General features: G+C 41.8%; 1 gene segment (V, D, J or C); it reads right to left on the reverse strand.

The window, feature by feature from the left end:
• The window catches only part of LOC101391383 (T-cell receptor alpha chain constant-like), a 440,175-nt gene that overhangs the window by 19,324 nt on the left and 395,749 nt on the right, over positions 1 to 25,102 (reverse strand). Inside the window, 1 exon segment of the C gene segment in view lies at positions 19,519 to 19,575. Within this exon segment, the coding sequence occupies positions 19,519 to 19,575 (57 nt within the window).

The raw sequence follows: 25,102 nt of genomic DNA on the forward strand, positions 1-25,102 counted from the left end.
TTTCTGATAGCCTGTGTTCACACTCTGCCATAACTCTATACAAAATGGTACCCTGTAACTGGGCCATAGCCTGGATTCCTAAGTCACACACAGATAGTTACTAAGCATGTTCCTGTGTCTGTGTGCATACACTAAAGGGGGAGGAGGCATATAATTTTACTATTTAGACTTCATTTTCCCAAGATGACAAGAAATGAGGCAGAACACAATAGGAGATCTGCTTTGTATACAGTGGATTATATAAAAAATTTCATGAATAGTCAAGTTAAAAAAGTCATTCCTATAATTACAGAGTTTCATTCTAGACAGGACCTAGGGTAGTTATATCCATCCACACTCATTAAGTGTTAAGTATATGTTTCTTGCATGAATGACGCTCATGGATACTATGTAATGCAACATTATTATTGCCAACTTATCTTCTTATTTAAATAGCAGACAAAACCATGAAAAAAGAAATGAATGAAAACAGATGTCCCTTAACTGTAGAAGAAATCAGGTTATTTCACAGAACTTACTTGCTTCAACAAATAGTCTTGTTCCTGTCCCAAAGACAACTTTGAAGGCTCCACTATTTCCCACAGTGATTTGTACTTTCACAAAATGAGCCATTTCCTTCTCCTTCCATTTTTATACCACAGCTGAGGAGCAGGCCCAGGGAGCCCATGGGAAGGGGCTAATAATAAGGAGCACTTTTTTATACTCCTCTAGTAAAACACATTTGTTTTTTTCCTGTTCATGAGCATATCTCACACCTCCTATTCACTGGAAGCTTAGTTCACCAAACAATGGTCACTATTCTGTGAGATCCAGGGACCAGGATCCCCAGGTTTTAGTCCCAGCCCCAGTTCTCACTGACTTTACGGTATTGGACAATTCAACCAACCTCCCTGGGTCTTACTTGCCTTACTGGAGACATAAAGAAGTCTGAATTAGATGATTTCTCAGCTCCCTTTCAGAGCTAAAGTTCTCTGATCCAGCAACGTCCAAAGTGCCCTCAATATTGCATTTTTCTGTAACTCACAAATGAGTCAGGCACTTGCAGATCAGTTACACTGTGACTGGTCTACCTGGGGAAGATACAGACATAGGGAGTGAGAGGGAGAGTCAGAACAAGGGAGTGGCTGCTGTCAGCTCCTCTCTTTCCTCTCCATTGGGGTAAATGCTCCCGGTACCCCTTGTGCTTTTTGTTTCTTCATTAAAAGGGAAAGAGGATTCTTTGGACATTTGGGACATTCAAGTTAAGACTTCCCAAAGCTCCATCTCTAAGTCATGGCAGTATCTAAGAATGAAATGATAAATTCCATGTATTTCCTTCCTCACTGTGATTGGCATTGTCTCTCATTTTTAAGTGAGCCCTGGCACAGGGTCTGTGATATAATGTAGTAGAAAGAGCAAGGCTTTGAGGTCAGGCAGGCAGACCCTGGTTTGAATCTAGACGCTTCCACTCACTAACTCTGGGATCTTGGGCAATTACTTCTCTGAGCTTCAGTTTCCTCTTCCATAAAATAGCGATCCTGCTCCTTGCCTTGCAGAGTTGTTTGAGGATAAACAATACCATATGTCATACATCTAGCATCGTACCCACACATCATAGGCGCTGAGAAGGTGGTTATTATTTCTAGGTTAAGTTAGATTATTGATTAACGAGGTTATTTCCTTAGGACTATAGAATTTATTTATGAAATAGCCATGAGTCCATGCCCTTGAGTCATATAAACTCTAGGGTGGTATAAGAGTGAGATCTCTGAACCACAGATTTTGAACTTTGGCCCTCTCAGCTCACACTGGAGGAGTCTGAGGCACACAGAGGGGCAATGACTTGTTCAGTGTTACACTGCCAATTGGGGCCAAACCAAATCTAGAACTCTATACTGCAACCAGAAGCCCTGGGCTCCTTTCTCTTTACTTCACTGACTCTTCTTAAACAATGTTTAGTGTCAAGGGACACAGTCACTGGAGTGAATTGGGTATGGCTCATTTGAGGCATGGATAAAATGACCTTGAATATCCTCCCCCTAGTTTGTCTCTGAGTCAATGGCAGGAGAAGTAGAAAGAGTCTATTAGATCATGGCCATGCAATTTTCCGCTCTTCTAGCTTTTTTCCTCTAACAGGCTCCATTTAGCTCAATTCTAGTGCTAAAAACTCTGATATTTGACAGAGCTTCTGTCAGCCTCATATCTTGGGAGAAGTTTGCTAAATTCCACCCCAAAGAAAATATGCTCATATAGTCTTTGAATATGTTGACTAATTTATCCGGGTGCCACAGTTCTTAATACTCCAGCAGTAGGTTATAGTTAATTCTAAATAAGATACAAATGCAAAAATGACATCTCCATTTCTCCTGTTCACCGTCACCAGAATACATTTTATAGTTACCATCAACTCTCATACTTACTCAGCTCCACTTTTAGCCGGGTGCCTGTCCCAAAGGTGAGTTTGTTTCCTCCTCCCAATGAGTCCCACAGTGTCTGATGCCTCACAATAAAGTCCCTTCTGTCACCTCACTCATTTTCCTGACTTACCCTAAGGAGTTAGAAAACCTCAAGATTTAATATAGCTTTTTGACTTATTCATATGAGAAAAATCTCTCCCAACCCCAAATGGAATAAATTCATAGGCTGCTGGTACTAGGGGGTCAGAGGTCATCCAGACCTACTTCCCAATTTACAGATGAGAGAACTGAGGCTCAGAAGCAAGAGATTTGCTCTAAGTTACACTGCCAGTTGGTAGCAGAGACCAAAACATGGGTCTATTTGATTCTCAATCTAGTGTTTTTCCCTCTCTACCAAATACTGAAGGTATTGTGTCATTTGCTTTATTCGCTTCTTCCCTTTGGCCTGAAAACTTGATTTCCTTGGGTGTTTGATTTCAATTAAACAAGCATTTATCAGGCACTTGCTTTGTAAAAGGACCATGTTAGACACTTCACAGGATATAAGAAGAGTCTCTGCTCTCAAGGATCTTTCAGTTTTAACAGGCAGATCTTCTCAGTAATGAAAGATTTCTGGACCTGTGTGTGTCACAGATTGTCCAAGCTAAATTCGGGATATAGAGGGTAAGAGGGATGAGAGGAATGCCTGGGGAGAGACTGCAGTCCAGGCTTTAAACAGGAAGCCAAGGGCTGGCCCAGTTTCTGCTTCGGCAGCCCAGGATTTGCAGGTTTGGATCCCGGGCACACACCGAGGCGCCGCTTGTCAAGCCATGCTGTGGCGGCGTCCCATATAAAATGGAGGAAGATGGGCACCAATGTTAGCCCAGGGTCAATCTTCCTCAGCAACAAGAGGAAGATTGGTAATGGATGTTAGCTCAGGGCTAATCTTCCTCACACACACACACACACAAATAAATAAATAAATAAACAGGAAGCCAGGCTATTTCTGAAAAAACCAGGTTTGTCCTAATCGTCTAGGTGATAGTCTCTACTCCCTTCTGACCTAGTGAGTTAGTTCTACTATTATTTCCAACTCTTCTGTTAGCTGTTTTTATTTTTAAAATTCCCCCATGAAGGCTCAACCTTAAATTTATAGGTCAACTGATAACACAAGGATGATACACCCACAAGCATAGAACACAGTTAAGTACGTGTAGAAGCCTTAAACGAGATAAGGGGAAAATAAGGGCGGGATAGGATCACCATTTACCTGGAGAGACCAGAAGCATGGTCCCCTTTCCAAAGGTGAGTTTGCTGTATCCTGAATTCACACTATAGCAAAAGCTCATACAAAAATGACCTGCAGTGTTGGGCTTTTCAACCTCTCATCTACTGAGGGAAGGGGAAGGGAAACCATCATTTACGGAGAACCTATTTTGTGCCAAGCGGGTTAACAATCTACATATATTACATTATCTTATTCAGGCCACAGCTGTGCAATGAACTTAGATATTATCCCTATTTTAAAAATAAGGGGTAAATGATCTAAGGCTAGCAGGTTGAAGCAGCACTGCTACCAAAGACATAAATACTCCTGGATGCGTGAGACTTTTTAGTGTAGGACAGATAAATCTTAGAGGAGCTACGAGAGAAGAATTCTCCTCCTCGTTCTCACTAGAGTGAGACTGCAGTAGTATTGGGGTTAATTCTTTTGCCATAACCAGACATCAGAACTCTAGTAACAGTGATCTCCCAAAACTCCAGCTCATCCAATACACAGTTATTTTTTGAGACATGCAGACATTTTATCCTTAAACTTTCCAACATTTTTCAGATACTCCACTTACCAGGCCTGACCAGCACTCTAGTCCCACTCCCGAAGATCCATTTATAGCCTCCATCCTTCCCACAGTGTTTCTTAGTCAGCCAAAAACACCCACAAGTCCACACATCCTTTTCATACCCGAGACAGAGGTATATGGCTCTTTTACTTGCAAAGAGGTCTACATCTTAACTTTCTTTTTACATTCCACATAACTCACAGGCCATTTGACTTGAATTTGGGCATTTATTGTGCAACAATTAAAATGAGGTCTCTGTTTACCCTCATCTCTAGGTCTATCACCATCAAACTCATAATTTTCAACTCTATTTATCCAACAGATGTATTTAATCCTTCTTTTGTCTCCATCACAGTTATCAAGTTTTAAATTCCTGCCATAGCGTCTCTCCTATTTTTAACTTCAATCAATCTGAAACTTCATGGAATAGCATCCAGATTATTATGAGTGACAGCTTCCTGCTCCCTCCTTTCAACTTATTTTGCAAGCTCAGTTGCTCCCTGGTAGCCTAGTTACTTACTCGAGTGGTAGCCTTGTTACTGACTCCTGCTCTGCCCCCAAGGCCAGGCATCCCTCTGATTAAAGGACACTCAGTCTGCTTCAGGTCTGGTAAAAAACACCGCTTGTCTTCTCTTAGTTCTTATCCTTTGCAAATCTACTGTTTTCTATTGGCCTCACGGGTAATGTCTTGGCTTTCTTTTCTATTGAGAAAGAACACAACTTGGATGGAACAATACTGTTTGAATGTTAAAGGATAGATGAGGGATCCTTCTACAATCTCTTTATTTAAATATCCTGAAAGTAGCCAGAAAAGGCCTATTATATCCCATTATGTGCTCCTAATGTTAACAATGGCCTCACGGGTAATGTCTTGGCTTTCTTTTCTATTGAGAAAGAACACAACTTGGATGGAACAATACTGTTTGAATGTTAAAGGATAGATGAGGGATCCTTCTACAATCTCTTTATTTAAATATCCTGAAAGTAGCCAGAAAAGGCCTATTATATCCCATTATGTGCTCCTAATGTTAACAACCTAGAGGAGACAACATAAGGAAGGAGAAATGCTTGGGAATTTAGACTTACTTGGGGTGACTTGGAGCTTTGTTCCAGTTCCGAAGATAAGCTTTTGGTTAACCCCAAATTCACACTGTAATGCAGGCCTTTACAAAATGGCTTCCTTTCTCTCGCCATTTTCATTTGGGTAGCATTCAAGTCACTGTACTTCAGTAGAAGAGAGAGTGGTTTTTACCCATGCCTGTGGCTATAGATCCACATGAAAACAGCTATTTTACTAAGAACCTACATATATTGAAAGAATTATATTACCTGACCTAGCCTTTTCTTTTTGTTCTGAAAACAAGTAATATTTTACATGTGTACAGCATTTAATGATTTATAAAATATTTTACATATATTAGTTTATCTTTAAAATAACTTATGAGGTGATATTAAATATTTTCCTTTTACAGATGAAGAAATTGTGGCCCAGACACACTAAGCATTAATCAAGCCGGACTTGGAAGAACTGGAAGTGTTCAGCCAAACTTTCTGCCTTTTTCTTTAGGATCATCTCTCAGAATGCACTGTCTCAGCCTGTTATTTTTGGTTCATCTACATGGCTATTTTTCTCCACAGCTAGATTCCTCTATCCTCTGTCCTCTTACTTTAACATTTCTTTCTACATCAGAATGCACTTAAAGTCTGCATAAACCATTAATTTCTTGATACTTGGGTCCTACAAATACTGCAGTAAGTTCAATGGGCCTCAGTAGCCACATTAAGCCTCCTACTTTAGTAACATATTGTCTACTTATTGGGTTTTACCGATAACCTTGTCCCACTCCCAAAGATGAATGTGTTATATATCACAGCTCTGTGCTGCCTGACAACAATGCTTGAGCTGCTTCGATAATGGATTAATGTGATTAGCGTGTATCTATCCTCCCTCCTGGGAGCTCTGGCTGGGATTCCCCCTCTTATTACTGGAACAAAGACTAAGCCATGGAATTAAGCCTATGAAAGCCTCTTTTCAGGGCACAACACTAGTGATGTAGGGGAAAGCCTGTGAAGAGTCCAAGTGATATTCTCTAGACAACTCTGATGGAGACAACTGTCAAGACAACTCCCTAGGTAACACTTATTTCCTTAAAAAGGATTTGCAATATTTCATCATGTAATCTTGTTTTACTAGCCAAAGGATATCAGCTCTGATCCCCACTTTTACTTAGGAATCAACACCTGTACACAATCTAATTTTGTTAAGCAAATTGCTCCTATGACTGTAGGTAATCTTTCTTTTATCACTTTAATGAATTGAAATAAATTTTGTGAGCATGGAGTGGAACATGGGATATGGTTGGAGTATTAGAGATGGGGGACAGCATCCATTTTTTCATTTTGTTTTAATGACTTTTATCATTAAACCCCAATACTTCTTGAGTTAAAGAATAAGGACACACTTAGTCACCTGTGCACTATCAGGCTGCAGGATAAGTATACGCATTATGATCAATAATAACCAGGTACTTACTAGGACTCACTGATACGGTGGTTCCTTTCCCAAAGATCAATGCATTTCCTCCCTGGTAGGCACAGTGAAATGAGGCCCTGCAAATACCTCACGCACCTGCTCACTCACTCCATCTTGTATATCACAATAAACAATGGAAACTTGCATTCTATCCTTGCCCTTGGCAAGGAACTCAGTGAGCCTTTGGCATTTGGGTATGGAATAACAAAGCTCTGTTACTTCGTGAGAAGGAGGGTAGATGGTGACAGGTCCTCCCTTCACTTAATAACTGATCACTAAACACCTCTACCTGTAAAGGCACTGCACTAGGCACTGGGGATACAGCAGAGAGCTGCTTGGACACTGTCCCTGTCCCATGATGCTTATAGTCTGGGGGAGGCACACATAAACAAATACACAGATAATAGAATGTCAAGTGATGAAAGTGCGTGAATAAAATTAGCTGGATAATGGGACAGAGAACAACCAGGTGGCAGCTGTTTTTGGTGGCTTGTTAGGTTGGTTGGGCAGGAAAGGTCTCTCTGAGGAGGTGACATCTTAAGTGAGGGCCAGGCATGGAGAAATGAACCATCACCTCCGTTTACAGATAAGCAAATCGAGGGCCTGAAAGATCAAAGCCTGGCTCCAAATCACACAGCGTCAGCTATGGACATGGATGCTTAGATCACGCCTTCTCTCTGCTGAGATACTAGATCTAGTTCTACCATGTAAATTCCTGGTTAGAAAAGATAAAGTGGGACAGAGATTCTTCCAAAGTGACTTTGGGATGTTAGTTCGGTAATTGGAAACTGTGGCACTGGCTGTTAAGGGCATCAAGGTTGTAAGAGGATGTCAACTGGAAGAAAAGGTGTTGTCATCTCAGAATAAGTTTTTCTGATGGAGCTGGCCACTGAGATGAGGACACTTCTTCCATTCTGCTTCCCTATTAAGTTGGCAAACAATGCAAACCATTACCCAGCAAAATGAGCTCTTATAGTTAGGGTGGAGTGGGCTTGGAGAGTGCTCTGCACCCCATTAAATCTGAATAAATTGAGAACACTTGGCAGTCCACTTAGATTTCCAAAAAAGCTGGTTACATGTCTCAATAACTAATCAAATTCAAAATTCATGGCAATACTTACTAAGATCCACCTTTAACATGGTCCCCCTTCCAAAAACCAGCTTCTGGGTGCTTGAAAAGCCCACAATGATCTATTTTACCACAAAAACCAAAGGGTGCTTCATTTTCAAGCACGAGGTTCTCTCCCAGGGTTTTCTCACTTGGTTTAAACCCAATTCAACACTAAGAACATATTTAGGTCAATTCAAGAAAAGTCTTAAACTCACATACTCTTTGGAACGGTAGGAAATCTTAGAAACCATTTACTACAAGCTCCCAACCTCACACATTGATCTCCTAAGTGTTCTCAGGTTTTTGAAGATCTCCAGGGACAGTCTTGCTCACCAATTCTCATGTTCTATTTTTTCATGATTAGAAGGGTTCACCGTTTATCCAAGTTCAATCTTTTCTCTGCCATAGTCAAAGTCTGTGAAGCTTGCTCACTCTAAATGGAATATCACCCCAATTCTCCAATGGAATTTTTCATAAAATCTGACTTTTAAAAAATCATGAATCATCTGACCACCTGTAATTTTCAAAGAGATTTCATATATATTATCTCATTTGTATCTTACAGAATCCTTTGAGCTAGGCAGAGCTAGAATCATAAGCTCCATACTATAGATGAACTGAAGCTTAGAGATCTTGAGTGGTCTCCCCAAGGCCACAAGTTGGTGAGTGGCTGAGCTGCGTCCACATTGTCTTTTGGCTCCTAGTTGAAAGCCTTAATGATTTATTTTGTACGCATTCATGTGTTGATCATATCATCTTGCCTTTCAAATATCTCTCCTTTCCTTATTCCCTTCCCCAATGAAAAAGACAATATCATCAACGACAAAAACAATACTTCTCTCTCCCCTCCCCTTAAAAAAACCCAAAACCCCAAACAAGCCTCCAGCTCAACTCTTTTTCAGAGAAATGTCTTTTTAATCCTCACATGCTTTCTGTGAGCTGAGAGATAAGAGTTACCAATATTTCAGTTGCATTAATTGGGAAAAATGAGGGCCAAAGGAGATAAATCACAAGGCTGGTTATAAAGGCTGCAGCTTGGTACAGACAGCAATATATTGAACCTTAGGAAACGTGGGTCCTTGCCCTGCTATTGTGACCATGTTCAAATCACTTAACCACTCTGAACAGAATCTTCCCTTTCCACCTTCCTGAGCCTCTCAAGACAATCAGATAAGAGATGTGAAGAAATAAGGAAAGGACCTTCATTGTTTTCCTTCTCTTAAGAAGACAGACCCCAGAAAATATCAAGATAGCAATATCTTTTATCCACACTAAATTTATACATACATATGTGCTTATGCATAAGAGCAAGACTAAACATTTTTAAGGCAAATTTGAGACATTAATTTGGACCAACACAGCACATTCAATTTAAAACTGATGACTAGGCTCCTGCTTCAGTGTTGGAAACAGACTTGTGGCTCAAGCACTGGTACTTACTTGGCTTGATTAATACCTTGGTTCCTCCTCCAAAGGTTAGCTTGTTCCCTACAGCATTGGTCACACAGTGATTTGAGACCAAGCAAAAACCACAGGGACCCGGGAAATCACACTCCATACGTATCTGACAAAAGACATGTCCTATGGCCTTGGCGAAGTGGAGGGGTTGTGATGTTTAGGGTAATCCTGTCTTCTAGTGCTGTCCCTACTTTATAGAGCTGGAATTCTTGTAAGTGGGCACTTATTTGAGTCTAACACTTTCATATATTTACTTGCTTCTTTGCTTTGGCTGTTTGGACCTGGATCTGTGGGTAAGGATAGTAGCTTTCAACCACGACCTCATTCAGGGGCCCATTTGACCATTTTTAACCCACAAAGGAACCTGAGAATGGGAAGCCCTGGGAACATTCAGAGTCAGGCTGTTCATATATCCAGAGTGGAAATGCTGATGAACACACTCATATGCAGGCATGCACTGTGAGGGTCTCTATATTCAATTTAGTGCCTGAGGAAGACCCCAAAGAGAGGAAGGATACTTTAGTCCTGGGTCCCCCAGACCCTCCCGGCTGCTGTGCACTGTGGACCAGCATTACTTTCCTTGGTCCAAATTTCTGACCCGGACTCCCTATTCTGGAGCCCATCCATTGGTGAGGCTAGTATTAAGGAAGGGGGTGAGGAGGCTTCTTGGGGAAAGTTTACAGAGTATGAAGGAGAGGTCCTTCTTGATAAGAAAGGAGTACAATAGTCAATGGAGTTTCTAACATGGAGATGGCCAAGAATCACAGGCTCAAGAAAAATAAACCTTGTAAACCTATCCTCCAACTGGCATGCCCATTCTGGGTTAAGGCCATATTCTTCCCCAAGTGTTGGGTACAGCCTAGAGGGGGTGTTTCGGGATGCCTTACACACTTTAGTAGGGTTGCCCTTCTCCTTTACCTTTGGTGGGATGAACACGGTCTCCTCTCAGATTCTCGGGTTCCTAAAAGGGACCCATGGTTGTCTTGACCTTCCTGCTGCTTCCTCATCCCCATCTACCTAAGGAAGGAGAGTCCTCTAGAAGGGGCAATACCCATTTTTCCTTAGTTTCAAGACTAAGAGAGTTCATTCATCTTCCTTTTCAATTTCTTCACAGTAATGTTTTCCTGGAGTAGAAAATAACACACTCACCAGGCCATACAGTTAGCTGAGTTCCTCTTCCAAAGTACAGCCTCCCCAAAGTTGAGCCTCTATCAACACAGTGCTGGCACCCTTTACGTGAACCTGGTCCTAATGTTCCCCAACCACTTTCTCCCCTGCCATAGGGGATAGGGTTGAAAATTCACCTCCATCTTCCTTAAGTAGCTTTAAGTCTTTTTCTTGTGCAGCTGGCAGTCTAAGCTGGACAGTCAGTCCTCAGAGGCTATCTCTCAGGGGACAAATGGTCTGTAGTAACAATGGGCTTCCCACCTTCAGAGGCCCCTCCCATCAGAAAGCAATTACAAGTCCTTTTGAGAGTGTTTAAATTGGAAGGAACTTTGCTTCTCTGGCCCTATTTCCCGGGATAAAAGGCTGTTCACTTACTTAGATTGACATTATGTTCACAAACCTTTCCAAAGCTGAACTTGTGAAAACTTTGATAGACTAGATCTGTCCTCTAAAAAATCACATTTCTCTCCTTCAACCTCTAGTCCTCCCTGCAGGCATTCCCCTTTTCTCTTCTTTCTTTATCTCTTCCTGATATCCTCCTTTTATTTTCCCATTTACTGCACTGGGAAATCATACCCCACCATCTACTAGGTGTAAAAATCCCAAATAGTCTTTAGCTCATGAATAATTTGATGACCTATTTCTTTGACTATTAAAATAGTAAAAATAGAAGAAACAGGTCTGAGCTAACTTTTTCATTCTCTAGGCTTGAGTCATGGGATCTTAGCACTTAGAGTTGAAAGGGATCCCAGAGATGATTTAGTCCAATATCTAAAATGGCATAGAAATCCCTTCTATAACATCCCATGGTTAGCCTTAAGGACTCAGCGTGAAGATCTCCAAGGAAGAAGAGTTCTTCACTTCACAAAGCAGCCTTCCCACCGCAGGACAGTTCTACTTGTTCAAAAAGATTCCGTAGGAGGCTGGGACACAACTCCTTTCAACCACTGGTTTTGATTTTTGCCTTCTATACTAACTCCTTCCTCTTCTACAAGGAGGAATATTTGAAATGTTTGAAAAGTTCTTCAAATATTTGAAAAGAGTTGTATCTCATCTTAATACAGTCCAGTGACATCCCCTCTCATCTTTTTTAGGGATCTAAGATAATTTCAGACAGCTTGGTTTTTATCTGACCATGAAGCCCTCAACAAATTTATCATTGTGAAGGTGTACCTGAGGAGGAGAGCCATTCTGGGGTGGAAGAGGGGGTGAGGGAGACAAATGAGGTGGAAAGGGTATGATCCTAATGCAAACTGGGAAACCTTTTTGGAATTTAGTTACTGACTGCTGTGCCTCTCAGGTGAAATTGCTTATAATCGTACCCACCATTTTGTTTTAAAATTATTCTGGTTTTTTCCTTTTTACTTACTTGCTCTTACAGTTACTGTGGTTCCTGCTCCAAAGGTGAACTTGTAATTATCAGAGCCACAGTGGTAGGTCTTCCTACGTAAACCCCGTCAAGACTGCGGTTAACAGAGTAGGCTGGGGGCACAGGCAGGCTGCCTTGAGGCCTAGCTTTACCCCCCTGTGCTCTGACCCCTTAGGTAATTATTTCAACCTTTCTCTGTTTTTCATCTTCACGGTTTCCTCATCTGCGAAAGTGAGGATGATAATATCTATCGCAGAGGATTGTTAGGAAGGTTAAAAGAGTTAAAGAATGAGAGGCATTTACACACTACTTTGCACATAGCAAGTGTCCAATAAATGTTAATTATTAGATTATTTTCAAGACAATCTAATTCTTTTCATATTTTAAAAGTACATATAATTTTAACTTGTCATATCTCCTCTCTGAAATCCTAGACATTTATACGTACTTTAAATTATATCCAAATGCTCTTTTGTCAACTAGTAAAAGTAGCAATTGTTAGAATTTGGGAATTTTGCTTATATAGGATACCATCCCAAGAGTAAGGTTGGCAGTTTCAGAACATTTACTGAATCATAGGATTTGTTTCCTATGTTTAAATCTGTTTAAGAGACATGAGAACAAGGAATGATGAAATGTTATGGGTGAGGACCCAAAACACGAAATAAAAGAACTCAAAACAATACAGACTGGTAAGAGGAATTTGGTAATATGTTGGTGACGTTTTCTTGTAGATAATTACAACTTACTTGGCTTTACAGTGAGTTTGGTCCCAGATCCAAAGTAAAGTCTGTTAGAATTGTACACCATGTTTACTACCATTACGAAAAGTCTCCTGGGACTTCCTGAAAGGGAAGTGTGTTATCCAGAGATGACTAACCAAGTTAGGCCAAGACTAACCTAATCCCACAAATTTTTGCTATTTTCCTAGAAAATTCAAGAACCAAAGTGAGGGATGAGCCAAGAAGACACATTCATTATCAGAGACAGGCAAGATAAGGGCAACTGATTTTCTTCAGTGGTTTTATCGATTTCTTTTCTTTAGTTTTCTGCTTGGGTTCATTCTTATGTCTTCTGTGCTCCATACACATGATATTTGAAACAAGGACATTGCAAGTAATGCTCTTTACCTTTCTCCCTTTCCCTTTTCCTAATTATAAATGAAAATTCTCCTTAGCTGGTGTGGATTGTGAGGAAAATCCTTATGTTGCTGTTAGCTTCAGGGCCATCTGGAAGCTTCTTTCCATGAGTCTGTACCTGGATCTGTGCTGTGCTTGACCTGAGCTTCTCTTAATGACATCTTGAACCACACCAACTGGCTAGTTGTATTCTATATGCATGTTCTAACAAAATCATTATATCCTATCTGTCAAAGTACCTACGTCATATAACCAAACGTATTTTAACATCCACATCGACAGCCCCTCTCCCAGGCCCCACAATGAAACTGTATGTTTTGGCTTTTTATTTTTTGCTTTCTGCCTGAATATTCCCTTTAGCAAGGAGGAGAAAAAGAGACCTCAGTGTTGGCTGTCATTTGCAAGTCTAGATGAAACATTATTTATGGGCAAAATATTTTGCTGACAATTTCAGGAGAAAGGAAACCTCAGTGCCAACAGTTATACGCCCACACAGTTTGGATTTAAACAAATCTCAACAAATGAACACAGTTACGAGAAATAAAATAGAGGTGACTTCAGTTTAAGCCAAGTAATTATAATACTTATGCAGTTTTGGAGGGCAAGGGGCTTGCTTGTTCTTACTTGTAGAAATGATAAGCAGTGTGTTACAGGAATGATTTGCTGGAAGGTCACCAGAGAGCTATAAAAATAGAGCTTCATTTAAATATCTTAAATAAGCACCTTTGTGTTTGCCAACTTATGAAGAAATAAGCTAGAACAGGCTAGAAATGCAGCTGGCCAACTAGACTTGGTTTAAGATAGTTTCTGGTAAAACCATCTTGCAGAATTTTGTCTGGTTCTAGTGAAAATATTATGAGAAACCGAGGTTCCCTTTATGAAATCTATTATTCAGCAATTCTTCTAGGTTAGTGTAGATTCTCTACTAATTTTCATCAACTTCTATTCCAACCTTAGCAAAAAGGTTTCTCTCTCTCTGTGGTCTTTAATAAATAATTCTGTTCTTACATTAGCCTTTCAAGTATGTGTTGTTGCTGTCTCTCCCCTACCCTCAACCTCAGGCCCATTAAGTTACATATATGTAGAGTATACATTCATAGATTAATAAGTCAGTACAAATAGTATTTAATTGTGGTGGCCTACCAGGTACAACAGTCAGCTGGGTCCCGGATCCAAAGGTCAGTTGCCAGCCTGAACCAGAAGAAGCACTGTGATATGCCCAACAACGAAAACCAGATCAAATAGGCCAGGATGGCAGAACATAGAGTAAAGATTTGGCAACTACTTTATGAATTTGACGTATGTCATTGTCAATCTAGGTTTCATCTGGAGTAACCAAATTGCCTGTCTACAAATCCTAAATAAATCCTTCTTTGTCTTTACAATTCCATTTTCTTTTGCGGAATCTTTGCTTTCCACTTTCTGCTACAGAGTTCTAAGCATCAAATATATGCTTTCAATTGGTATGTAGAGTAAGTGCCCTCAGATTTTAGATGTCAAACCAGCACTCACATCTTTTCATCTAAGAAGACTCACAACGCCCAGGACAGAGAGTATTTCTCCTCCACTCTGGGCATCACTGGGTTATGCCACCAGGAAACTGCCCCAATCCTTGCATCCTCCTTAGACTGAGTCTACAGGATCTAAATGGGGTAGAGCTAGTGCTATCCAGTTAATTTGGTCACTAGTTTGATATTGACAGAATGACTTCATAATGACCAAATTATCAGGGAAATTGCTAGTTTTCCACTTCATTTTTGGTCCATTTCCTTTCTCACAACTAAGAGGGTACCTACGTTGATTTAGCTGCTAAAAGACTTTAAAACTGCAACAAAAATCAATTTTAATATTTCCTCAGTTAGTGAGGATGGTCTAAAAGGGTTGTGCCCAAGAGGGATCAGGATATGGATTGTGATATCTGAGGGAACAAATGGGATCCATCTCCAGGATGTAAGTTCCCTGAGGGAAATATCATGTTGAGTTTGTTCCCTGATGGGTACCTGGTGTGAGCACCGAGCCTGGCATAGAGTAGGTGCACAAAAATATTTGTCAGATGAGTCCTGCCAACTCCTCAAATTTCAAGCCAGGAGAATTAATGATAGAGACAGGTTTGGCAAACTCGAGACTCAAGTTCTAGTCTTAGCTGAGCCATAGATAGTCTGTGGGGCCATGTTAGCCTCTTGCCTGGGCCTCAGTTTCCATAAATGGAGATAATCAGAAAAGATGATTTTAAGGGTTCTCTCTGCTCCATGAGGCTATGTTGTACAAATTTTTGGCCTAAAGTTTCAGAAACAGAAAGTGTCCCACAGTACTTATGAATAAACTTCTTGTTTTAGTGATTTTCAGACTTTGGGAGAGGCTAATCACAGTTATTTTGGTCAATGATCATTATTTACAAATTCTCTCTCTAAATTGACATAATCTTAGCCAAAAAGAACAGTGCCTTAGAGGCTTGTTAGTCTTGTTACTGATTACTGTACAAATGCAGAGCTACAGATCCTAGCCAACAGCCAACACTGCAAGTAATCAGTCACACATCTGTAGTTCCACCACACATATTCTGGGAGCAATCCCCAGAGACTCCCCTACACGGTCCATTTTGCACCAAGATGTCAGATCCCAGCCAGGGAAACTTTTGTCCTCCTCCTATTTGATGCTCATTCACACTTTCTAAACATTCTTCATATAGTGTATAATTGAGTCTAAATCAGCCCCTAATCCACAGATATTGCTTAATCCAGGGATACACTTTTATACTTACTGGGCTTCACAGATAACTTGGTTCCCTGTCCGAAGATAAGCTTTCCTCCCTGGTTATAATTCACACTGTGTTACATATCCTGTCAAAAACACATCCAATCTTCCTGAACACATTTCTAATCCTCCATCCACAGCAGATCTCTCCCATGCCACAGCATGAATCATGGCTATATTTCTTATTGTAACGTTTTTCCTTATAAGGGGAATAAGGGACTTACACAGGGGACTGGTAGAAAACAACGAGAATTCCTATTTATCCAAAAATGTTTCTACCCAAACTGATCTCTCATGTTTGCTTAATGGCTCTAGGTATTGCTGTTCAGGGAAATGGCTTCCTTTCAAACATGTTTCTCACAGTCTCAGCTGGAAAAACTTGGCACACAGGGGTTCAAATTAAGAGCAGGTGAGTCTCCGGGGAATCAGGCTTACCTGGGGTGACCACAACCTGGGTCCCTGCTCCAAAATTCAATTTCCCCCAGCTATCAGTTGTCACACTGTGACAAACGCCTCTACAAAATGGCTTCCTCAGAGAAGACAGCTGCTAAATGAAGACAAATTGCTCATGGGGAAACAATCTTGCTACAAAATGAGGTAACTGCATGATATGAGATATAGGCTTTTCTCCCCCCTTCTCTTCTAATTTCTCTTTTTTCAAGACACCAAGGGTGATGTGTGCCAAGAGCTGTACTTCCTGGGCAGCAGGCCTGAGAGTGGCACTGCTAGGGTTAATGGAGCCTGGGCCTTGGCTCTAGACTCTTCAGCAGAAAAACTCACCACATCTAGGAGTTGACCTAATGCCAAACCCAGTCCTCAGCACCACTGGAGCTCAGATTACAACTGATTACCACTGCTACCCTCTCATTTAAATAAGCTGGTGCTTTAAATTCATGAGTCTACTGGAAAAACTGTTCTGGGATCTCTGAGTTCTGTTCCTGTTGGAACTATCTCAATCACTGGCCTCTACTTGCCTCACTTTTGAAGTCTATGAAATGAGGATAACTCTATTGGAATCTTCTTCGGAGGAAGACTTGTCATCAGATAGTTTTACTTATTGGAAATTTGAGAGGGTGTTGGTGGGCTCCTGGTGGGTTTCTTCCCCTCCACACCTCCCAGAGCTCCTTCAAGGAGGAGGAAGATGACATGGTACAGGGCCTTGCTTGGCTCAGCCCCTTTTATGTCCTCCTGACCCAAGGAGGCCCCTGTGGAAAAGAAAGCAGGTCTTTCTTTTGGAGGTAATCATATTCAGCGCACAATTCAAATTATATGCCACTTACTTGGCTTGACAAGCAGCCTTGTCCCCTTCCCAAAGATAAAGGAGAAGCCTTGTCCTTCCCCACAGTGATTATTTCAGCATCAAAAACCTGCCAACTCAGCTTTCCCCCACACAAAGCCCTCCTGAGAAGGGTCACCTCCAGTGTATTCCTCCAGGGTTATTCACACGGGTCTGTGATTTTTCCCCCTGAATAAACAATTCCTCCCACTCCTTATTGTCCTCAGGTTCTACCTCCTTCTTCATCCCTGCTGCTGAGGTCACAATGGACCCAGGTCTCAAGTCCCTCTGGCTCACTCCCATGCTAAGCCCTGGGCTCATCTCCTCTCCCACCTAACTGTACTTACAGGGCAGCACAGACAATCTGGTTCCGCCACCCAAGATCAAACTCTGGCCATAGGTATTCCCACAGTGCCTCTGGGCTCTGCAAAAACCCCCTAGAGCCCCCCCCCCCACCTCCAACACACCGCACACATCTCAACACCACAAACAACCCGGGACCCAGAATCTGTGTTTTTGGCTTTAGGGTGAAAAAGCCAGCCTGTTTGTCCTGTCTAGTCCTAGGACAAAGGGAGTTTGGGACACGCCAAGCAAAGGTTCCAAAACTTAACCCAGCAGCCCCGGTGTCCCAGAGGATGCAGCTCTGCATTAATGAGCCAGAGTTTTTTCACAGGGAGAGGCTCTAGGGGCTGGGAAGAGGCTTAAAGAGGTTTTCTCATTTTTCCCCCTGCCTCCAGACAGGGTTGCACTTCAATCACCCCTGATAGGAGGGCGTCTATCTCCTTTCAAAAACCCTCTAGAGAAAGTGCTTTGGCAACTACTCCTGACAGTTCATTTTCACTGTTCAAAAACCTATTAGGAAGGTTTTCCCACTAACTTCACTCCTTTCTTCTTGCTGTATTAGCCACATCCTGTGGTTTGAATCCTGATGGAGCTGGAAAACACAGACTCTCCAGCTTTTGTTTAATGCATCCTTTCCCAGACTTAGATATATGACTCAATGCCCACCTGACCCTCAACCTCTATTCTTCAATATTAACTGCCCCAATTTGCCTCTATAGACTTTACTGATCCTCTGTCTCTGGTCTGAGAGTTTCATTTAGGTGCTATTTTCGGTGCCATATTTCTCATGAGCCTCACCACCCAGAGGAAAAGAAGGACAATTTTAGGACAAGTTGCTTTTCTCTGTGAAGCTTCCATCCTCTCTGTCCCTATCCCTCCACATGGGGAGCCTTTGTCTTGGGGTAATTTGGAGGAAGCCACACTGGGGTCAGCTCAATGAGAGGGTGGTGCGAGGTTTCAGTTTCTGCTCCAAGGGCTTGTGTGTAGCCTCAGGAGCTCCAGCCACGCAGTGCTCTGCAGAAACATCTCTCCTGCCTCTGACACTCAGATGATTTTCTATTTAAATTAGCCAGGATTCTTTCTATTTCCCCTTAGACACTTTCAAATCCCAGGTGAAGAATTTCATAGAACAGTCTGACATTCTCCACCCTCCTCCCATGCCAGCTCTTCTCCTGATGCATGACAAAGCCTTGACAGAAGAGCCTGAGGGGCAAAACAAAAGCTCTACGGTGTGTTGGAGACTATGTTTATCATTATTATTAATAGCCAGGGTTTAATGAGCTCTGTCTATGTTTTGAGCACTATGCTAAATAATTCAGCTGTGTTATTTCATTTGATCCTTGCAATAACTCAACAGGGTAGGTTTATTTTTATCCTCATTTTATGGAGGGGGAAACTGAGGCCCAGAGAGGTTAAGTAATTTGCCCAAGGTCACACACCTAGTAAAGGAGTGGAGCCACTACTTTATGTTTTTCTGTCTCCAAAGCTCATACTATACTGCCTAATCCATAATCACTCGGGTTCAAAATGTCCGGAGGGGACACTTGGCCTCTCAGAGATGCTGCATACGTAACTCAGTGCTGAGTCTCACATTCAATGGTAGAAATTTTGTTCTTAAACTAGAAGCCCAAAGTTCTAGTGGTTCTTTTCAGAGATTTAAATTGCAGTGGAGGGGGGTAGTCAAAGCTAGATGTAAGAAAGTACTTTTTGGCAGCAAGGGTTGCTCAATTTTGGAATTGATTACAGAGAGGAGCTGAGGAATTTCCTGCCCTAGACTATCATATGGAGCCAAAACATATCCCATATGGCCAGGGAGTGTGCAGGGAAGCCTAGTGGGGGTGGGGTAGGACACACTGTGTCCCCACTGGAGGTCCTTCCTGACATTCTCATTGGCTCAATTATTATTTATATCTCTATTTCTTTGAAAATGTTGTATATGCTCCTGAGAGCCCCTCACCATGAGCTAGAGCAAGAGCATGTGTGTATGCGCATGCACATCTCATTTTAAAGCAGAGAAGGGAACGAATTCTCTTTGGCCTGGGGAAAGAACATTAATAAAGAGCCCAAGCAGATGCACAGGATTAAAGTATTTTTCAAACCGATGATTTGATTGATTGCCCCTAAAGCCCCAGCCAAAGAAGAACACAACTTACTTGGCTTCACAGTGAGCGTGGTCCCATCCCCAAAGGTTAGTTTGCCAGTGTTGGTGTTACACAGTGTTCAGTGCTATTGCAATAACCTTGACTGGGGCCTCTAGGAAGACAGGTGGAGGTGGAGGAGGCAAGCAGACAAACAAAACCTGAAATGACTGCCCATGGCCAAAACAATCTCCTTGTAATTAGGTTAGAATGTGGGATGAATACTAATAACTAGCAACTTCCCTGCCCGATTCTATTTGCAGGATTTTTCCTTGAAAGAATAGGCCTTGGCAGGAACACCTCCTGGGAAATTCACTCAAAGTGGCTACTGCTCAGTCTCCTGGGATCCCGTCTTGTTTGTTATTCCTGCAGGCCCTTTGTCTATTTTCATCCAATTCCTGCCCTTTTCCCCCTCTACTTTCCCTGGAACTTCCTCCTTGTGGTGGTTCACATATTTTCTCAGGGAGAGACTACATGGATATGAAAAACCAAGTACAATGCCCCAGGGAGTATGTGCATTAATAACCTTGTTTTCAACTGGTATCACGAACCACCCAACACAAACCAAGCAAAGAAAACACCACCTGTTTTGACAGCTTCTGCATGATGGAAGAAGGGCTTCTTGGGAAGAATAATTAGCCAGAAAGAACTTACTTGGTATGACCAAGAGCTTGGTGCCCTTCCCGAAAGTGAGTTGGTAACTCCCGACCCCAGAGTATGCACAGAGTTTCCTTTCTTTGCAAAAACCCTGCAGATGCTGAGAAAATCAAACCCCTCACAGTACAGGAGCAGTGCTGATAAAAGCTCAGATTGTAACAATAACTAGACGACAGGCAAACAAGAAGGGCTGTTACAGAGGCTTGCCATGGGTGGACCAGCTGGAGTCCTACAGAGACCTGGCTGGATTGCAGAGGTCATCTAGTCTGTCCTCCTGTCTTCAGCCAACGTGTTCTCTGACCAAAGACCTATCTAATCTTTAAGAGCTCCTGGGAAGGTGGCTCTCCTTTGCCAACAGCCCTTGCATTCAAGCAACTGTTCCTTATATCTAATTGAAATCCTGCAAACTGCAGTCTGAGTTCTTTATGTCTGGAGCATCCCTCCTTGAAGACAGGAGAGTTCATGCCAACGTACTCCAAATAGAAACTCATCACAACACGCCTAACCAGTCCCAGTGGTCACCTTTGGGGAGGAAACTAGTATTGAAGGAAGGGAGTCAAGGTGAATGTTGGCTTCATCTGTAATTTGAATTGTTTTTATAACGAGAAATTTTTATGTATTACTAAGACAAATTAAAAATAATAACATTAGAGAGAAACCCACAATGTATTTAAAAATGGCTCTTAGATCTCAGATAAGTCTTCCTGTGCTCCCCCAGGCTAAAGAGTCTCAGGTCCTTTGTCCTAGGGTTTTGGTCTCCTGGGATCTGGGGAGGGAACCGGGTCAGGATGTGTGGTCAGAGCAAGCTGGAGGCTCTGGGCCAGGGTGAGGTACATGTGCTTTCTCATGATTGTCTGGTTGGCTTTTCAATTATGCCAGAGTAACCTGCTCATCTTCCTGCTCAGCACTAACTTCCCAGCTCCTAACAGAACATTCTTGGCAGCACAAGCATTCCAAGGTACACTGAAAAATCATTTAAGGGAAGAGTCATTGCTGATCAAAACTAGGGATGGCCAGGGACACTTACTTGCAATCACAGAGAGTCTTGTGCCCTTTCCAAAGACAAGTTGCCTGTTTCCTGAATTCCCACAGTGATTGCCTCCATAACAAAAACTGAATGCCTGGCTCCAGTATTTTTCTGGATGTTTCCTCATGTTAATCTTTATTCCTGGTAGAATCACCCAGAAATCTCCCCACTTAATCATAGTTTTCGTTTTCCCTTAACACGTCTTTGCCTCCTTCTCCCTGATCCTCTACGGATTGTGGTATAATTAAGATGCCTCTGGCTTTGACTGTCTGCTCTGCCAATAAGAACTTCCATACATGGAGATGTGGCACAAGAAGGCATTTCTGAACCACATGCAAACTTCCAGCTTATTGTTAGCCTGTGAAAAATATTCCAAAGGAAACTCCTGTCTGTGACCTCATAGTGAACTCTTATCAGTGCTAGAAATAAAAAGGAGGGGTTACTTTTCCTAAATAAAGAAAAGGATTTGGAAAATGGCACAGAATGAGAAGGCTCAACACAAGATTTTGCTCTTGGCTGACATGCCAACTTTGTTGTCTCTGGCATTAAAGTAGCTCTTAAAAAAGTTCTCTCTCTCCCATCCCTGGAACAAGGGAAAAGAGGAAGCATGGGTATCAGAGCCAGGAGTCTTAGCAGAGGCCAAACAGAGAAAAATAGGTCTACTGTCACGGCTAGAAGGAGAGGGGTCATAGGTAGGCTGGGGTCATTTCCAAAACCAATCTGGTTGGAGCCAGAAATCATACCCACTTTAACAATGTGTCCAAACAAAGTCCACCAGGGACATGCCTGGGGAAGACTTGAAGATGGACTCTGGACAAAGTTTCATGAATTTTTACTCTTCATGATATATAAACAATGAAAAAGATAATTGACATTTAAGCAACAGAACACTGGCAGCAACTTTCCAAGCTCTAGAGGGGAGAGAATTTGGTATTTGCCTGAGCTGCTGAAGGCCCAAGGGCTGGGCCTGTCTGAGAGTGGAAGGGTACAGGACCTAGAGGCTACCCACAGGTCTGAGAGCCTAGGAAACTTTCCCCACCCAACACAAAAATCACTTTCAATTCAATGGGAGTCAATATCAGAAAATCACATGAAAGCACTTACTGGGGAGAACATGAAGTTGAGTCCCTTTTCCAAAGACGATTTTGTCAGAACTTTGTTCACACCATGACTGGGACCACAACAAAAACTCCTAGTCACTCTTTTCAGGAAAGCTACGCATCCCCTGATGGATATTTCACCTTCATGGGACTAAAGAGATTCTCACACTGTCTCCTTTATTATAATAAACAGGCCCCATTATCTCTTCAGCCATCTTTTTCTGTGTCTTCTAGTTGTTTTGCTTGAATTTTATGCTGCTTATTGCAAATACGCAGAGAGGAAATTGGATGACCTCATTTAACTCTGAGAGTGAGTTATAAAAGCAGCAATTCAACAAACTCCTTTGTGATATCAAACATAATTCTCTTACTACAGGCAAAAAATGGCTGGGCAGACAGCCACTGAGCTAGAAATCCACTCTTCAGAGCCCAAAGAAAGATGAGGGCAGGAACGGGCCATGTCAGACACACATCTGAATTTCCACCCAAGATAGAACAGCATTACAGAGCCCTCACCTCACCCTCAGCTCTGTTCTAGAGGAGTCATATCACCAGACTCTGAAGATACCTCACCTTAGGCTAAGCACATGTTTGCTGCACCCGTTATAGCCCTGCCCTCGCTGGGAGCAGTGGGATCATTAATTTTGGCCCAGAGGGATCCCAGACTTTCAGGAAACGTTCTCCTTTCATAGTCCATGGATATGGTTTCTCACCACCAAGCGATAGAAACCTGATGCCATTACCACCAGCCCAGGTCTTTGCTTGAATCATAAAGAACCAAGCCCCACTGTCTCCTCTTCATTCTATACCTGACCCCAAAAATGCTCTTTGTCACAGTCATTGAAAACAATTAACATGGATTGGTCATGTTTACTAGATCTAAAGCAAATTTAGGGAGTAATCCAGCTTGTTTCCTTGTCTTTGGGCATTTCCCACAGCTAAACCATTCAAAACTAGGCTACTATTTTAAAGCTCCTTGGGTTGGTCATTCCATAGTCTCAATTATAACCTGTTGTACTGTTTAATGACTCAGTCAGTCAACCTGACAACACCTGCCTCTTAACATTACTATTTTGACTGACATTTTGATGGGTCCTCTGGTCCCCAAAATGTCACTGTGGAGGAATTGATACCCCAGGGGCACCCCCAGGAATACCAGGCTCCTGAATTCCTTATTTCCCTCCTTCCCAATCAGTATATTTAAAAAGTATTTACTCCCCATGGAGAAATTGATCATTAAACAAAAATCTTGTCATCGTGCCTGCCATTTTATTTCACTCTGACTTTCCTTTCAGGTATTTATAAAGCCATCTGGGATTGTCAATTCGTCTCTGAATTGCTTTTTTCCCCGATTGCATTTGAATAGTAAAGCTGTGTGTTAGTGAAATTTGACATGTAAGGGACTAGATGTGAACGTTTGTCAAAATGGGACAATGCTTGGGTTTCCTATTTGATCTTTTAAATACATATTCAGGCAGAAGAGACAAAGAAGGTGCCTTATACATATTAGTAGCATTTAAAATGAGATAGATTCTCATTTTTAATAGAACAGAAGACAAGTTCTGTGGGCAAAATCATAGTAAACACACAAATCATTGCAGAACATCATTTAAGAGAAACTGTGGCTGTAAATAACTCATGGCCCCAATATCTCTTGATGGAAAGAGAGCTGAGCTACTATATTAAAGGCAATTTGGGATGGTCTCATTTTGCATCTATTTATCATTATTGCTCTATTCTCAACAATCATGAATGCTTTATGCATTTGCAAAAGTCATTTTTCAAAAAGTACATTTGTCTACATATTAAATTAAATCTCCACTAACTTCACAGGATTTATTTGTTTGGTCAAATATAAATAAAACATGGCCACTTACTGGGCTTTACCATCAGCTGGGTTCCAGTTCCAAAGAAGAATCTGGCATTGCTATTCCCACAGCATTTCCTGCCTTTACTGAAACCCCTAGTAAAACCTCACCAAACACATGGCTCGGTGGTGAGGGGCAATTGGACTCTCCTGATTTTTTTTTCTATGTCTCTGGAAATTGGCCTTTTATGATAGGAAAAAAATTGGTTCTTCTAAATAAAGCAAACCATTTTTATTTAAAAACACAAAACTTACGAGCTCTTAAGACCCTTTTGCATTTCTAGGCTTAAATCTGCTAAAGCTGAATCAAATAATTAATGACACTTGCTCTCATATGTGTGAGCTCAGCCTCAGACACACAGGTCTGAAGGAATGATGCATTCCTGTATCCACAGGGATGTTTTCCAGCTGCAGAGCCATCTGAACTCACATTCAGACTCCACACAAACTCCACGGTCCTGTCCTCTACTCACTGGTCAAGTTATTTCAAAGCTTTCTCACTGAGTAGTAGTGTCTGTGGAATACCCAAGAAGACATTTCACCAGGGAAGAGTAACAAAAGGCAAACAGTCTTATCTTTTCCCAAAGAAGTTCCATCATGGACTCATACGGACTCATATCATGGACTCAGACAGACAAGGGTGGGGAGTTAGGACACACCATCTCCTATACTATAAAAAAGTCCAGTCCTGAAATAAATGAAAGAAGAGAATGTTTTCTGTTATAAAAATGGTTGTATGCTAGAGGCCAGGATAAGAGCACACAAGAGCTCCTTTATCACAAAGCTGAGCATGGGCTGGGTTTTCATATACACTAAGTATCGAAGAACAGAGAGAGAAGTGAGCATCCAAGATAGTGTGATACTAAGTCTTGGTTAAAAGCAGAGCTTGAGTGATAGAATTTTGAGCTGGGAGAGAGAAGGAGACTTGATCTCATCCCCAACATGACT

The sequence above is a fragment of the Ceratotherium simum genome, chromosome 3 (assembly GCF_057802395.1).
Source record: "Ceratotherium simum simum isolate JZ-2026a chromosome 3, ASM5780239v1, whole genome shotgun sequence".
In the NCBI taxonomy this organism is placed as follows: domain Eukaryota; kingdom Metazoa; phylum Chordata; class Mammalia; order Perissodactyla; family Rhinocerotidae; genus Ceratotherium; species Ceratotherium simum.